The 17,207-nt window shown below is 41.2% G+C and overlaps 1 protein-coding gene and 1 long non-coding RNA gene across 2 annotated transcripts in view; both read right to left on the reverse strand.

The window, feature by feature from the left end:
* Window positions 1–679: 679 nt before the first annotated feature.
* On the reverse strand, window positions 680–5,127 carry LOC119897574. Its single transcript, XR_005443409.1, has 5 exons — window positions 5,003–5,127; window positions 4,479–4,602; window positions 2,920–2,977; window positions 1,020–1,220; window positions 680–938 (listed from the first exon to the last, which is right to left on the reverse strand). It is a non-coding gene; the product is annotated as an uncharacterized LOC119897574 (long non-coding RNA).
* A 126-nt stretch (window positions 5,128–5,253) lies between these two features.
* kcnn3 (potassium intermediate/small conductance calcium-activated channel, subfamily N, member 3) overlaps window positions 5,254–17,207 on the reverse strand; it is a 52,108-nt gene continuing 40,154 nt past the window's right edge. The window contains 3 exon segments of the mRNA XM_038711376.1: window positions 5,254–8,766; window positions 9,708–9,777; window positions 10,929–11,056. Coding sequence (XP_038567304.1) covers window positions 8,344–8,766; window positions 9,708–9,777; window positions 10,929–11,056 — 621 coding nt within the window. The 3' untranslated portion in view covers window positions 5,254–8,343.

Here is a 17,207-nt window from a genome sequence, read left to right on the forward strand (position 1 = left end):
GCGTATACTGGGTCACCATAAAAGTTAACACAGTATACGATAATAACAAAAAACACTTACATATTAAGCTAAAATGTAATAGAGCTTCAGTACTAGCTAAAGAGTGGTAAATACCACCTTAATTAGGTAATTAAGGTTAATAAAGGTGGTATAACATAATTTAAATCACCACCGTACACTTTTCTGAGTAATGTTATGATAAATGTGGACATTGCAAAAACTTGGACTACAAATAAAACACCTGGAGGCCAAATGTTGATATAATAGACTGTATAAACATGTCCATGACATCATCTATAGGTGTCTGAAGAGCTGATGTGAAGTTCAATATGGACGACTCCTGGACGCAAAAAGGTAGAGCTGATGCAGGCTGAATAAAGCCTGGTTGCTGAATGTGCGGCTAGCCATCTGAGAGTGCAGCCCCTAGTCACTAAAAGGGGCCACTTCCTTAATTTTGCATCACTTTAAATGGTAAATAGACTGTACTTTCCGACCACTCCAAATGATTTACACTGCATGTCACATTCACCCGCTGATGGCAGTGACTACTATGCATGGTGCAAACTGCTCATCAGAAACAGAAACTTATACATTCACACACTGACAGCACAGTCATCAGGAGCTATTTGGTGTTCAGTTAAAGAAACTTCAACATACAGATTTGACGACCCGCTCTGTCTCCTGAGCCACAGCCTTAATATAATTTAAACGGCTAAGTAGTATAAAAATTCACCCCTCGCAGTTTTCATGAAGGGGGAAATCAGCTATAGAGACCAAAACCATATTTTGTACCAGCCTGTAAACCTGTTTATTTCTGCCATAGGCAGTCAGGCATTTTAACATGGGAGGTCTTTGGAGAATCTCAAGCAGCCACTCAATTACCTGCATTTTTTGGCACTTCTGCATTGGTTTCATTTTTCAGACCCGGATTTTGCCGCCTGTTGATATGGAGATTTATCAGAAACAGCCTGTTTTTGTTAAAAAAAAAAATAGAAAGAGACCTCAGAGGTATTACTGACTGAGGGAGGACCTCTGGCCCTGGATGTGGGGAAGATGAGTTGAGATCCCCTGGCTAAGGGAAGATTGGTAAACTTGGCAGCATGATGGTCTCCCTACATGCAGTGTCCTCTCTTGAACATGACCTGGACTCAACACATACGTCTGGACAGACAAGAAGAGGAAATGGGAAAAGTCAAGGCGTCACTGTTCACGTAGAGGACCTAAAGGGAGACACAAAGGCAGAGCCGGTTTAATTAAAGGCACTTAGCTTGAAACTATGGTAAATATAGAGGCTTTCAGTTTGGCAACATAAAAGCTGTTAAATAATTCTCTGATACAGCTAAGGCAGAAAGCAGATCACAGACTAGCAAACACAGGCAGGTTTACAGAACATGGAACCGGCAGGCTGGAAAGGTTGTAACACAAAGGCAGTATGGCACATGAGCGTGGTTGGTTTATGTACTTTGGGACTAAATGAGGGACAGGTGTGCAGAGGGAAACTGGATCAGGCCACTGGCAAATGATGGGGAACATCTGAGGACATCTGCTTGAGAGATGGGGACTGACAGGGTCACAAAAAATATAGAGAATAGGTGAACGGAGAAGGGCAGGCAGGGCACAAGAGGTGACTGAATACTTAACTTTTGTTTGTATGACTTTTACAATTTTTTCCCCCAGTATGTGTGTATGCACTCACCTATCCTGTGGTGGTGTATTAAGGTTTAAGTGTATCCCCTATGAGAATGGCAGCCTAACCCAGCTTTTTTCCCGATATTATTTCTCCTTTCATCATCAGTAGTTCTGAATTCAATACTCTCTCTCATCATACATACATAACACAAATGCATGCATGGGCACACACCCGCACGCGCATAGACCAGTGTGTGTTGGTGGATCTGTCCCTCTAGTTGCCAGGGAAACACCAGGACACGGCGCATCAAAATGAGGGGTTCATCGATATCTCCACTTTGTAGTGAACTTTGACTGGTGGGGCCGTCAGATGGGTTTTACTGTTCTAAAAAGGATGGGAGAATAAGTAAGAGTGTGCGCATTTGTGTACTTGCTCCTGTTATGTGTGTGCCCCCCCCCCGCAACATCTCAACATCTCAACATCATAATATGTTTTGGTGGTAGAAGCCTCCACTACACCACTCATATCTACAGTCAGTACAAAAGGAATTTAGAGATAAAAGATCCCGTTGCGATGGGAACAACCCCCTGCTGACAGAACCTGGTGACATTTGGGCTGGTTGTTCTGATGATGATTATAGTTGACAGGTGTACCACATGTTCGTGGACCAGGACAGGCAGGTGATAATGGTGGCCGACTTACGGCATCCACACACATGAAATGTTGGCAGTCAGAGGGAATGAGAATAAAAAGCAACATAAGGGAAAGAAAGGCATCATTGTTTTGTTGCATAGAACACACACTATGACGCTCCTTTTGAAAGTGATTTTTTTTAATGGACTGCATTTATTCAGCGCTTTCATCCAAAGTGCTTTACAATCTCATTCACCCATTTACACACACAGATGGCAATGAAATACCATGCAAAGCACTAACCAAGGCCTAATTATCTGGAACAATTGGGATTCCGTGTCTTACTCTACATATGGACAGCAGCCCTTAGATTGAGCCTCAAACCTTGTGAATAGTGGAAAACCCACTCTACCTGCTGAGCCACAGCTACGCATTTTTTTAAGACTAAACAGACATATTTCACATTGGAAATAGGTCAGCTGTAATGTTAAGTATTGTTTATTATAATAACTGGCTTATAACCTGTGAAAATGTGGCTGTTATTTATTCTCCTAATGCATCTTATTACATTTTGGCCATTTCCTTCTTTTTGCTTTTTTGTAAAATGTTCTTGGAGTCATGTTCTTTTCATTCCTGGAATATGATTAAAAACTTACTAAATCCCAGTTTCCATTTTCTCTGGGTCCTTTTCTATCCTCGGCTCGAATAGCAATCCTGAAATGGAAAAGGCAGAGAGACAGTTGGAGGGAGAAAGACAGAAGCAGAGATGAGTTTTAAAAACTAGGCTCTGAACATTACCTTGGCCTTAAAATTATAGTACACCACCATGAAAATGCACATAGCCCGAGAGAGATGATGAATGCCTTGGGAGCAGAAGAGCCCACCAGTAAATAACACAGATAACAAGCTCATCACATCTGGGTATGTGCTGTTCCTTGGGCAGTGTACTGCCTCAGGCTTTGTGGCGTTCACACCTCTGCTACTGTTTTATTTTCACCCTGGGCTAGACAGACACATGACATGCTGAGTTGATATGATGCTTGTTTTATTAAAAAAATTACAATCAATTTCCTCTGTTAAGGTGAGATGTGTTAATGATGTGACTGCCTTCAGGCTCAAGTAAATTTACTTACATATGATAAACCCTGGGAACGTTAGTGTGTGGTCACCTTGGAGACAAGCATTGGTGTTTAATTTCAATAGTTCTGACCCAAATATCATCAATCAGTAAGACAACATCAAGTTTTTGATAGGATCTCAGTATGTTGATGTTCATTATTTTACACCATGAGCTATGGCCAGTGAGCCAATTATAAATCTTTTTTTTTTTCACAATTAATTACATTGTGACATTAAAATGAACAAACAAAAAGTCAAAGAGCCCTGCGATGGACTGGCGACCTGTCCAGGGTGTACCCTGCCTTTTGCCCGATGTCAGCTGGGATAGGCTCCAGCCCCCCGCGACCCTGTACGCAGGATAAGCGGTTGACGATGGATGGATGGATGGAAAAAGTCAAAGAGACAAGAAAAAACTTACATCACCCTATTTCCATGGCTGCCTATTGTGAGTATTTTTCACTGCTAAACTATGAACACATAAGGATTATATCCTTAAGGAAAATGACTCCTGACAAACAAATCCTAAAGCAAACAGTCTTGTTGTAAAATGCATCTCTTACTGGCAATCTGAATCATAGAAAAATGGAAAATACGCAAACAATCTTGCAATATGACTGACTGAGTGACCTGTTACCACAGGCATTTCAGACATAATAATTTAAGCAAGGACCTAAATGAAAATCTGTTCTTTAGCCACATCAGCCAAAGCAGTAAATGCAAACACAAAATTACTTTTTCTCCTTCTGTTTGTGTGTTTTTTTTTTATTATTAAGTTTATTCTCAGTCCGCCAGCACAGTCATCACAGTTCAACTGAACTATTGTACTTTATATTCACTGTTGTTGCATTGACTGACGTCAGGTAAAGGTTGCATGAGGTTTACTGCAAACTTTATCATAACCAACACACTTCATAAAAACTTGACATTTCCCCAACTGTAACTTAATTTAGACCAATAATGTTTGCTTGTGCTGAATACAAATGCAGGGGAAACATATTGAGGATACCATTTTTCAACCCAAACAGCCAACCCTAATTAGCTGAATTAAAATGTGGAATTGGTGCCCACATTGACAAAGATAAAACCAGATACAGACCTACACTGACCAACCACATGTCCAACACGTGTCTCCACTTGACCAAATTATGTTGATACCAGTATAAAGGACACTGGTGTAGCAGAAACTAAAATCTGCTGGCTGCAGGTTGAGGCATGAAGAACTGAAGAGAGGGAGAATGGGATGTAAACAGAGGCTGGACACAAACTGTCTCAGGTCTGGATGATTTCACACATGTATTAACACAGACACAGAGACAGATGCACACACAGCAGCTCACTACATAATATTACTTTGTACTTTGTAAGTTTACACACATTCAAAAGTAATTAATCCCAGCTTCCTTTAAAACTTTTAACAGGCAGTGTATTTGCACTTCCCACAAAGACAAACTTGGCTGTAATTCTGCCATCTATATTGACCATTGACACTATTTGAAAATCTGACTAAGACTAACTTTAGCTCAAAGAAGCAAAAGCTGCTGCAGTAAACTGAAATTTGCAAAAATCTTTTCAGAGTAACTTACATAGCATTAGCTTAATTAGGTAGCCTAACTAAATTACCTTATTGTAGACCAAGTAACTCTATCTACTTGTCCAGCTAAGCTAAGTACAAAAGTTAAGTAGCTAGCCCCAAAATCTAAAATTTGACGCCTAAAGACAAATAATATTGATTATTTCAAATCTCATTTCAGAACACAACCCACTCTCTTAGAAATTAGCTAGCTAAAGTTAAGTTCTCTAAATGAGCTTCCTTCAAATATCGCGAGAGGATGAGCAAGCTAAAATCAGTGTGACGTACCTACGCGTTGGAATCATATACTGTGGTTTGAATCCATAGCGTCCTGATGGTCGTCCATGAATGTAAACATCCTTCACATCGGTGCAAAAATAACTCTCTTAATTTTTTCGTTACAAACACAATATACACAACTTTATTGTGCTCCAGAAGTAAGTTGGCCGCTCTCACACTCTTATAAATATGTAAAATAGCCAACTCGAAACTTAGTTTGTTACAGTAGGTTGTGTCCGGTAAATTCCTCCGGTTTGGGGACGCACAAAATTACCTACAAAATGTGCTTTCTGCTGTCACACAGGAAATTGAATGAAACGGAATGAAACCATCCAACCTGTACTGCGTGAACTGTAGGCCTACAATAAAGTGCGTTTTATTTTTCTAAAGCAATTTTAAATAAATAAACATAAAAATAAATAATAGAATACATAATAGCGACACAGAAAACATGGAAGCTATAATGTTATAGATATATACTTTATTAATTCTCTCTGATAAAATAAAATTACAAAATAATTTCAACCTCAAACGGCACTTTCCTTGTTCATAATTATTTAACGTATTGTTAATACATATATCATAATTGTCATGATGAATGAGAAGAATACTATAGTTTAGTAATATTAGATATCAGCTAGAACTGCGTTTAATCATAATGGTAGAAAAGACTAAGCAATACAAAGCTAGATTTCGTTAACAGCATACTATACAATATTCCAAGCGTATGTAATTCAGTTTTTCGGCCACAGCGTGTCGCTATAAGACAGTTTTCGATATTGTCTCCAATGCAAGGATAGGCTTGTCTTTTTCCCCATCACACCATTATAATCTTTGTTTCTATGTTGTATTTATTTCATAAACAGCTGTTCCTTCATGGCCATTTATCCTTTATAAGGTTAATTTGTGTTCCCTTGTGTTCATCCGTAGTCCACCTTGATCTGTTTTAAAGCAGTGAAGAGCATTCCTTGTACAGCACTGTAACAAGTCCATGCCCAGATTTTCACAGTTATTCCCTCAGAAATATTGTCAAGATATCTGCAACGCCTCCTGCTATCTTTTGTCCCCAGTGACAGCAATGTTCCCTGCCTCTTATTGAAGTCCATTTAAAGAGAGAGCACTTTGGTTGTCGAGGTGTGTTTATATCTGTGTACGTGTGTGGGGGTGTCTGTTCCTCTGTCTGCGTGGCAGTTTAAGTGATCGAGCAAGCGAGAGTGTTTTTCTTTACACAGAATACATTCATGTTAACAGTGCGTTGTTTTGGGACTGCAAGCTTGAAAAATAATGGCAGTATGTAAGGTCTTCTTCCCTTCATAAAGGGTCATAGACCCAACCAAACACTGAAAAAAATATTAATCACATCAACTTATAATCACACAGCTAAGTAATTTCCTCTCCCAAGTGAATTAAATTACTAATGTAAAAATCCATATTTTAGTAATTCTAACATTTTTTTCAGAGAACGAAAGCAAAACAACAGATACTATAGCATCCCAGTCAGTCAGATTCCCCTGACTTACTGTAAGCCAAATCTAAGTAAAAGAATAAGCAGATAATTTATTATTGATGGATAACATTTTGACTGTTATTTTAACTGTCTGCAGCAGACCTGTCGGTAGATAGACTCCAGTAAATCTAACAACAAGAAATGAGAACACACCAAATGTGGAGCATTAGGTTTGTGCAAGGCTCGTTCTTGTAGTCAGTGTTTCATAGTTGTGATACCACCTTCAAAATTAATCAACCAGATTGAAATGCCAGTTTAATAAATGTTGTTATCTATTCTTTCTTGCAACAACCATCCCAGTATTAATGCACTTGATACAACTATAATTTTTCTGAGGGTTTCATAAGAAACATTCACATAAATTAAACGATCAAAAAATGTTTAAAGACTCATTTCAATACAGCAAACCTACAAATACACTTAAACATCAGTTCAACATAATCTGTAATTCCATAAATGCAGTAATGAAGTCCTATTGTAGTTGTATTAGGTTGTTTTATCATCTGCTTCTGTCTTCCTCATCACAAACACATGTTATGATGAGTCATGGCTCTCAGTGTCATGCCAACTAAATTCAACTTGATTTGTGTAGTTCAATGAATGGTTATGATTCTCCCAACGGAGTAGTTAAAATGTCACAACTATGCATTGTAAGTCTAAACTACTGCATTAGCTCACACCCACAAAAGATAAGTCGTTTGGATGAACATTTCTTACAGTGTGTCCACATCGCTTGGCAGTGGTCTGTGGAGATTGACAGTGCATTGAGTGCTTGGCAGTATAGGCTTTAGTATTATATTGTGGGCTGCTGCATTCATTTGTTTGTGTGAGTTTAAATAGGGCCTGCATTGTAAAAGATGTTTGTGCTGTGTTAACTTGTATTGCATGGATGGCGTGTTGATATATGTTGTGTGTGTATTTATACGTGTCTGTGTGTGTGTGTGTGTGTATGGCGCATGCCACTAGTTTTTTTACCATGGTCGTATTGATCGAACCTTCTGTTAAAGGGATGCTCGTTAACACACAATTAGCATTCAGATAGAAAATACATCATAAGGATAAAAAGTCATGGTCATTAATTCCTGATGAAAGGAGAGAGGGATAGGGAGAGGGGGGGAGGAAAGAGAGAGAGATAGAGAGAGAAATAAAGGCCTTTTTCAGTATGAGTGATTCCATTTAGGAGCTCTGAGTTCATATAATTATTCCTAATTATTTCTCGTTCTCTCTCCTTCCACCTCTTCATCCTCTCTACCTCCATTTCTCACCCTCTTGACAACCCCCCTCCCCCTCCCCCCACACACACACCTTTTAGAGTCTCCATTTTATCTCCATTTTTCTTCTCCTTCCCTCGTCAGGGAAAGCGCCCCAAAGTCCCTAACATGTCTCATCGTTCATACTGGCCCTCCATCTTAATCCTATTATTTTTCCTCATAGTCACATCCTGTCCCTCCCTCATGGAGTGTTAGTTTCAGAGGATCACCTCCCACCTCCCTCCTCGTTCCTCTCCTTAAGTCTGAAGTGAGAGGACTAGCACAGGCCCCCCCACCCCCACACTCTCCCTGTTTCATTTCCATATTTGTCTTCTCCTCGTCCTCAGAGCTGTCTTCAGCAGCTAGAAGTGCAGGTGTTGAGGTTGGGACTGGCCTCCAGGCTCTCTTCTGGGCTCAGTGGTGGGGGCGACTGAGGGGACTCCAAGGCCAAAGTAGGGACCTGGGATGGGGGCAGCACTGGAGATGCGACCTGGACTGGAGAAACTGAAGTTGGAGCAGTGGTTAAAGAGGCAGCTGGGGACAGTGGGACCACAGCACCTCCTCCACCACCTCCTCTGCCATCCCTCGCATCCCTCTCTCGAAGCAAGTGGACCAGGGCGGCGTGCTGGGCGCTGAGGGTGGCCGAGAGGTGGGCAGGCAGGGTGTTGAAGCCGGCGGTGAGCTGCTCCACCCGTTGCTCCAATGACAGCATCTGACGCTCTAAGTCCTCGCTGCGGTCGTTGAGCTCCGACATAAGCTCATACATGACGCTCTGCATCTACGAGAGGAGAGGAGAAAAGAGGAGAGGTGAGAAGAGAAGAGAAGAGAAGAAAGAGGGAGAGTACACACAGAGTACTTTGAAGAGAGGAGACAGATTGCAAGGATTGCTTTATTAAAGCTTGTTCAAGAAAATGATTTGGGATTGAATAAGAAGAGACAGTAAAAGGGGTTTGAGAGTATAATAAAAGTGGAAAGAGGGTGAGCGCGAGGCTAGGGAGGACTGAGTAAGACACTGAGCAAAAGGAAAAAATGTCCAAGAGGGAGTAGAGAAGTTGGAACGAAGAAGAGGCTGGAGGGTAGTCTCTATGTGGGAGTTATAACAAAGACAGAAGAGAGAGAGAATGAAAGGAAGGCGGCAGCGTGTCCCTGCCTTGCACATCCCGGCCTCCGTAACCATGGTAAACGCACAAGTGGCCAGTTGAGATGGAGTCATTGAGATGGCATAATTGCAAAATATTTGGTGCTAAAGGCATTGCTCCTCGGAAAGACACTAACACACACACCTCCCTCGATCTTTTTTCTCCTCTCAATTCAAGTCTCCATCTCATTCCCTCTCTCTCTTTCACAATCTCTTTCACAATCACATACTCACCCACAGAGACACACACACACACACACACACACACACATAGACACATGTGCGCTCACATTCTCACTCAGACACCCACACAGCAACAGAAAAACACAAGCACTCCCCTCCCTCCTCTCGTTCCCTCCTCGCTCTCTCACTCAGTCATTCCTGTTTTAACACTTGTTCCGGTTGCTAGGAGACACAAAGTCACAGAAACGGTCAGGTCAGCGCTGCAACGGAGGAATGTGATGGTATATTTTGGGGTGGGGAGTGGGGGCAAAGGCACGTTAGATATGAGTTACTAACCTGTACGATGGTTAGTGCACGTGCATGTCCTAAATAATAAAGGGAACAGATGTGTGTCTCACCTTTGAGAGGTCCACTAGTGTGTTAGCCTGATCACTGAGTTTCCTCTGCTCCATTTTTACACTGCGTAATCTGCAAACAGATACATACCCACATTAAATATACAAACACACGTACAAAGTTGAAACCCAGTAAATACACAGCGGGCGGTCCAGAGAGCTAATCCCTCTGGGTCCAGACAACAACTCTGTGGAGCGGTCACCTTGCCTAGTTGAGCTTAATTTCTACCTGCAGTGTGTCACTGGATTTGAAAGTACAAACATAGCAAGCACACAGTGTGCTCTGAAACACTGTAATCTAATACATTGCAAAATTTAATGTTGAAATAAGATTGAGACCTTAAGCTCTGGAGTAAATGAATGGGGTAATTTTAATATTAAGGAACCTTCAGGGGAGTATGACCTGTGGAGAAATAAAATAAGGGGAATGAAATTATATAAAATAAAATAGTCTTTCTTTAAAAATAAGACCTGGCTGACTCTCAAAATGCAATACAGTAATTAATAACTAAATCTGTGTTTTCATAATTTTTCTTTCTCTGTTATAAGTGCACACTGATTTTAGCAGGCTGCACCTCCTTAACCACCCTCCCTGTTTCTCTAACAGGTCTAAACCAGAAAAAGTACTCATATCCCCTTAAAATTACTCGTTCACAGAGTCAGCCACTCATCCACAGTCCACGTGCTAGGTCTCTTGAGTCTGGCTTTTGAAGGCCCTTGTTAATGTTGTCAAGACTAGGCTGAACTATTGAAGATCAAAGGAGCAAGCTACAAAAAAGGGCCACTTAATTTTGATGCTAGAAAGAGGATATCCGGAAACCTTTGAGTAAAACAACCTTTAACAAGACAGCCACCGATGAATTACAATGCGCGATTAAGTTCTGCTATATGTATTTGCATCATCAACAACACCAAGTACAGATGCTATGATCAGAGTGTATGCAATAGTACACAATGCACTGATTATCCAGTCCCACAACTGTATTTGCCTGGAGTGAACCTGCCCTTTAGCAGATGATGATTCATTTTCATGTGTCTCTGTGTGTGTGCGTGTGTGTGTGTAGGGATTCATGCACTTTATCTGATTATCGGCGTTGATTCAACCTGTGGGTGGATAGAAAGTACAGCTGATTTCAAAGCCTTCATCAGCTCAGCGGCACTGTTGCGTGCATGCATGTGTGTGTGTGTTTTGAGTGTGTGGGTGCGTGTAAGTTGTTGTCTCACTGATGTATGGCCTGTAGAAACTTCCGCTGGTGTTTGCGGACCCTGGAGTGGTCGATCTTCTTCATCAGCTTGGTGTGTTTGTAGATGAGCCAGGTTTCCCTTAGCACGTTAGCCGCTGCATTCTTTATCTGCTCCCAGACAATAAACACACACACATACACACATTGTTAGCAACAGGTAGCCCTTGGCAACTGAAGCAGGCAACAGGTTTTCCCAGTCCTATCTTTCTCATTTTCCCTCCATTCTCTATAGTCTGCCTGCAAAGAAAAAAGGCTAAACTACAGTTCTCTTCTAAGAGGCTGCCCTCATTCTCTTTCTACACACGTTAGCTTGCTTGCCAATGCTTTTCAGAAACGGCTCTCTCCTTAGGGAGATTTGGCAATAACAACCAACAGGATTCTCTCCTTCACATACACTTCTCTCTTCTCCCGGTCTGTCTGCAGTTATGTGCCACATTATGTCTTAGACTAACTAAAATAGGCTGCATTATCTTGGCTGGTTGGAAATAATTCACCACAGTACTATTGCAGTTTATTAAAACCTGCGATCCTCCATTTAATTATGACAGCAACTGAAAGAAACAATAGTGGCGTGCTCTTAAACTCACTGTCAAAGACAATCTAAATTCCTGTGGAAGAGACAGAGTACAGAAATAGCCTATGTAATGATGCTCACTTGAAAAAGCCTGATAACCATCAGAGGCAATGGCAAGATTATTATTTATCTCCATGTTACTGGTGATGGAATAGGCTTTCAGTTATTTTTAGTTTGTCCCATCTGAATGTGAGATTGCTGTGATTGAATAAAATACTCATACAAAATGTCAGCGTAGTCAGATTTCTGTGGACAAGGATCGGGATTCTGTAAGGGGTATAGTTGTAACATGAGGAGAGTTGTAACAACACCAATTCCACCAATTAGAGCTAAGATAGGAGTTATGTGATCATTTCAGTATTTACCTACTTCCTCCCCAATCAGGCTTGGTGGTTATCAAGTCTGGAAACAGGAACATTTTTGACCAAGACTATGTTAGTATTTTTTTACTCTTGCAGATAGAATTTTTGACTTATATTAGACTGAAATGTAGTTTCTTAGGCTACATGTGATGCATTTTTTCCTTTCTAATTTCAAACCACTCTGCTAAAACAGCTAGCACTTCTTTAAAAAGTGCAAAACATACAACCAGGGACTTTCTATTTTAATATTTTACAGTGTGCCCTTTGCAGTCTGGGCCTACCAAGCCTGCACTGCAGGGTTACTAGCATTCATTTGTCAGCACTGTGACTAGTTCTTCACTTTCACATGTTGTTCACATGTTGCCGTGTGTATCGGCCAAAGAGTAAAATATAGAAGTGCTTTTACTGCGTACCGGTGAGGACTGGCCCACTTCAAGAGAGAATCAGAGAAGAATATACACACATCGACACACACAGATACAAACATCTTTTTTGTTAGACCTAAGGATGTACAAAGATGTTCGTATTTACATAGCATTTGTGAACAGATGTGGGTACTTTGTATAAAAATTTGAGAACTCAGGCTAAAAAATTCAGCGAGCTATAGTTGCTGACGCAAAAAGTGTTACAGCCGGTCTCCCCTACATCCAATTATATCCATATCTGCTCCTGTATGTTTCATGTACTGTATATCCCTCTATACATATATATATTGCACTGTAATTACAACACAGGGGTCTGACACACAGAAAAAAAAGCGCGGGTGGACACCATAGAGAAGGGAGAGAGAATCTGTAAGGACATAAATTGAATGAGAGACTTCAAAGAGATGCTGAGCACTGAACAAAGAACAATTATACCCCCGTTTGAGGAGCACAAAAGACCCTGGCAGCTTGGCTAATCAGCACCTATCCACCGCAGTCAAGGACTGCTCACATGCACACATGCAGACAAACACACACTATTGGCTGCAGATGAAGAGAGCAGGAGGCCCTGGGCGTTGCAGATGTGTTCAGTTCAGTGACATAGAGAAAGTCAAACCAAAAAAAGCTAATCTGTCATACAGCAAACTTGCTATGTTACCTATCACTCTTAACGACAGTTAACGACCCAAGAACACACTAAGACAGATGCTGGTACACCCCAAAGACCGCACACCCAAACACAAGAAAAGCAATCTAGTGTATGCGGTCCAATGCAGTGAGGAATGCACAGACCTGTATATTGGGGAGACTAAACAACCACTACACAAACGCATGGCTCAACACAGAAGGGCCAACTCCTCAGGTCAAGACTCTGCTGTCTACTTACATCTGAAGGACAGAGGACACTCGTTTGAGGACCACCAGGTGCACATTTTAGACAGAGAAGATGGATGGTTTGAAAGAGGTGTCAAGGAAGCCATCTACACCAGGGTTGAGAAACCGTCATTGAACAGGGGAGGGGGTCTACACCACCACTTATCCCCCACTTACAATGCTGTCCTTTCATCACTTCCCAGGAAACTCAACAAACGTAACCTATTGGCCTCAGGTGAAGATACCAACGATGGTCGTTCAGTCTTGGCCACAGGTAGTCTCAACGACTGTAACGACTGTCGTCACAGCAACAAGGAACACTAACGAACCAGCGGTATCGATGACCCGGGCCAACGACCCCACTGAGGTTAAATAGCTGAGTTTCCCTGCCAGTCAGTCAGAACTGAAGAAGTCCTTTGGATAAGGGACGAAACGTCTTCCAGTAGCTTCAACCAAGTCCAGTTGCCCTTCATTTTAACCTTCGTTGGATAACTATGACCTGGATGACTGAGAATCTTCATAGACATCTTAACGACAGTTATTTTTACAAATGTATTATTTCTTACCTTTTATACAGCTTATTTACTGATACAATTTTAAAATAGTATGTACATCTCATGTGAATAAACCTAACAAAATGGGATGCCATGACAAATGGGATTTTGGATTAGAATCTAGTGCTGGAGTATGAGGTAAATGCTGCTATCCCATGTTTCTCCTCTGAGTCTTAGCTCCAAGTTTGTATCTATAGGATAACAAAACTCCCATCCATGAAGTAAGGACTGGCACTGACAGCGCTGCAAAGATCCTAAAGAGATCTTGATGATATAGCGTTACATCTTTTTAGATAGTATTTTAACACAACATTTTAAATCACAACTTAACAACACAACATAACTTGTCTAGATTATGTTTAAACAAAACACAATATCTCTAGTTTTAATCATGGGCCAGGTTACATTACAAGAGCACATTTAATATCCCTCATATCTACGGGCCCAATGGTAAATTGATATGTCAAATCCTATTTGTCAGTTGATTAATCACTGCAGGGTGTCTGAAATATGATGAATGATGACACTTTGTGTCTGTCTGGCTGGCTTGCTGTGGAAGTTTTCACACAAACTTCCAACATAATATGTCCAGCACAGCAGAGGGAGCCTGTTGCACTGCTTCAGGCCATTCAATTAGATGATGCTCAAGCTTCACCCTTCATTTAAATCCTGGGAACTGCTTCCCATGCAAATACAGGGGACTGATAATACAACACGCATTGTATCTTACAGTTATTTACCACCCAGCACCCTTATTTATTTTTATTTCTCTCTCCTCCTGGTAGTTAATGTAGGTGGTGAGGCAAAGACGACAACTCCATAAAAAAAAAAGACTAAACATGAACCGCTAAGAATACTCCACAAGAAACCACTCGACAGCAGCAGCAGCCATTCCTGGACCATATGGCCTGTACTTGGGCAACCATGTTGGGGCCATATGGCTGGTTTGGGTCAAAGATCTGTTCTGGCTGCTCCCCTACACGGCACACCTTATGGTAAGTACATAAGAAATCTGTTAAGACAAGGGGTTCCCACACCTCAGCATGTTGGGTGGTTCATGGCATATTGTGGAATACAAATCAATCAGTACAAATAGAAATATTTTAGAAATGTCATTACAGACAATACCATCCATCCATCCATTGTCAACCGCTTATCCTGCGTACAGGGTCGCGGGGGGCTGGAGCCAATCCCAGCTGACATCGGGCGAAAGGCGGGGTACACCCTGGACAGGTCGCCAGTCCATCGCAGTACAGACAATACTATTACCACTATTAATAATAACTATTTATATATCGGTATCAAGAACTAAAAAAATAACAATTGGGCTCTGATGCTTTGTTTGGTGCTTACACTGAAAAAAGAAAACCAATCCTGGATTGGATTTTTTGTTGTAATGAAGACATTTTTTTAACATCGGAGGAAAAACAGAGGTGCCTGACCCTTCCAACTCAGGAGAGCAATAATGACTGATGTGTATATGTAATTAGTAATTATGTGATGTGGTGCTAGAGATGCTATCATGTTTTCTAGGAGAGCAGAAAACATAAATAAACGGGCCAATTACCTTGGCAACAATCTCCCAACTCATCCATGTGCCACGGTGACACGTGGCCTTACCTGCTCTGACCTTCCCCTCAAAGGCAAGGGATGAGATGAGTATCACATACACACACAAACATGGTCACACATCCATGAATGCACACAAACACAAGAAAGAAACTCAAACAGATCAATGAAGGGTCACAGAAAATAATGAAATGAAATTTGTCTCCCACTGGTTATATATGTTTTGTGTCGCCTGAATGAGGTCATTTGCTAGATGACTCCCACAGCACACCATAGAGAACCTTTGATGAATCTAGACGGTGCTCCATTTAAAGGAAGAGTACACTCAGGTTCAGTTGGTGGAAAAGTGGAAAACATCGGAAAGATGTGTTAATGCAGTCAGAGTGTGAAATAAATTTTAGTTGTTGTCACAATATACGTCCACGCTAATAATGATCCATCTGCCTTGCGTGTGAATTAAAAGCTGTCAGAAAGTGAGTTATTTTTACTGTGTGCAGTGAAAGCTAGCTTAGAAGAAATCTTCTGGGCTTAGATTGCTCCCATTTGGCTAGTGGTGTAAACACTGAAAGGCATTGCAGCACCTCCTCCTTGGCCAGAACCCAGAGTGCAGTCTGAATATTCAGAGGGTGAAGCTCTGAATATGCCACAGGACTTCTAAAAGTGCTCTGAATTAACCGAAGGTCCAGAGTGGAGGCAGAATACACATTCGGAGTGACAATTTATATATGAAGATCTAACATTTTCAACTGACCTCAGAAACAGACACAGTTAGCCATATTCACACGGTCAGCTGGTGTATTGCTTCAATGAATGGGATTTAATTGACATGGCAGTGCCATCAAAAGGAAGGAGACACTATTCCACTCCACTGACTTAGTGCGTACGGTATGTGCGTCCGGCTTTTTCAGTGTCGAGAGCACTCTTTGAAGGTTCAGGGCCATGTTCTGACCAGATGGACATTCAGCAGTGCTCTAACTTAACCAATAGTATGGTGGAGCCACAGTACACTGCTGCAACCTTTTAAACACATGTTTTAACACTCCTTCAAACATGCGCAGTTACAACCTCACACACGCTCTATTTAAAGGCTATGTCAGCTGTTATTCAATTAACATTCGTATTAATCCTATCAAAGGCCAAGGCACACTCCACTTCACTGAACTCTACATGCAGATTAGCACTGTGCAACAAACTCGAATGATGTTTCTAAAGCACATCATCCTCCCTGATAAGGTTATTAGGTCCTCTGCCACCAATCTGCACCACACAAGATTTCAAGATTTCAACTTCAGTTTTGTCGCGCACGTCTAAAGATCTGATCTAAGCATAAAGAGCAGAGAGCACTCAAGTGATGGAAAGTGAAAATATTTTGAAGTATGTTTCAGGCAGTGTCAAATATTACCACACATATTTGGACTAAAAATGACCTGTGTGGTACGAAGATGAAGGACCAATTCCAAGAAGAAAAGGTTTATATTACTGTGAGGTGTAGAAGTTTCTTTTCTTGCAGTCTTAGGTCTCTTAGCTCTGTACTATTCAGGTACTTGTGGACAACCACACTCAACACTGTTTTTAATAAAACACATGTAAAGACAAAGATCAACAAAGATCAAACATTACCAGCAGCACAGTCCACTGGACTGGCTAATAGCTTCACTAATTTAATTGACATTCTGCAAAAGGAAGCCCACCAATTTATTGAAGTAGAAAAGCAGTGTGTGTGTGTTTTTTTGGTCTATTTGTGTGTGTGTGTGTGTGTGTGTGTGTACATACGATGAAGGCAGGATGTAGAGTCTATTGTTGCATTATTCATTATAAAGCTGTGAGTGATTGTATTCTCTTGTTACGATGATATGGCAGAGAATGGCCCCAGCCATGTAAATCAATGCGCATACAACAGCT

The sequence above is a fragment of the Micropterus salmoides genome, unplaced genomic scaffold (assembly GCF_014851395.1).
Source record: "Micropterus salmoides isolate LMB-PRFRI ecotype aquatic unplaced genomic scaffold, ASM1485139v1 Ms_hic_scaffold_11, whole genome shotgun sequence".
Lineage (NCBI taxonomy): Eukaryota > Metazoa > Chordata > Actinopteri > Centrarchiformes > Centrarchidae > Micropterus > Micropterus salmoides.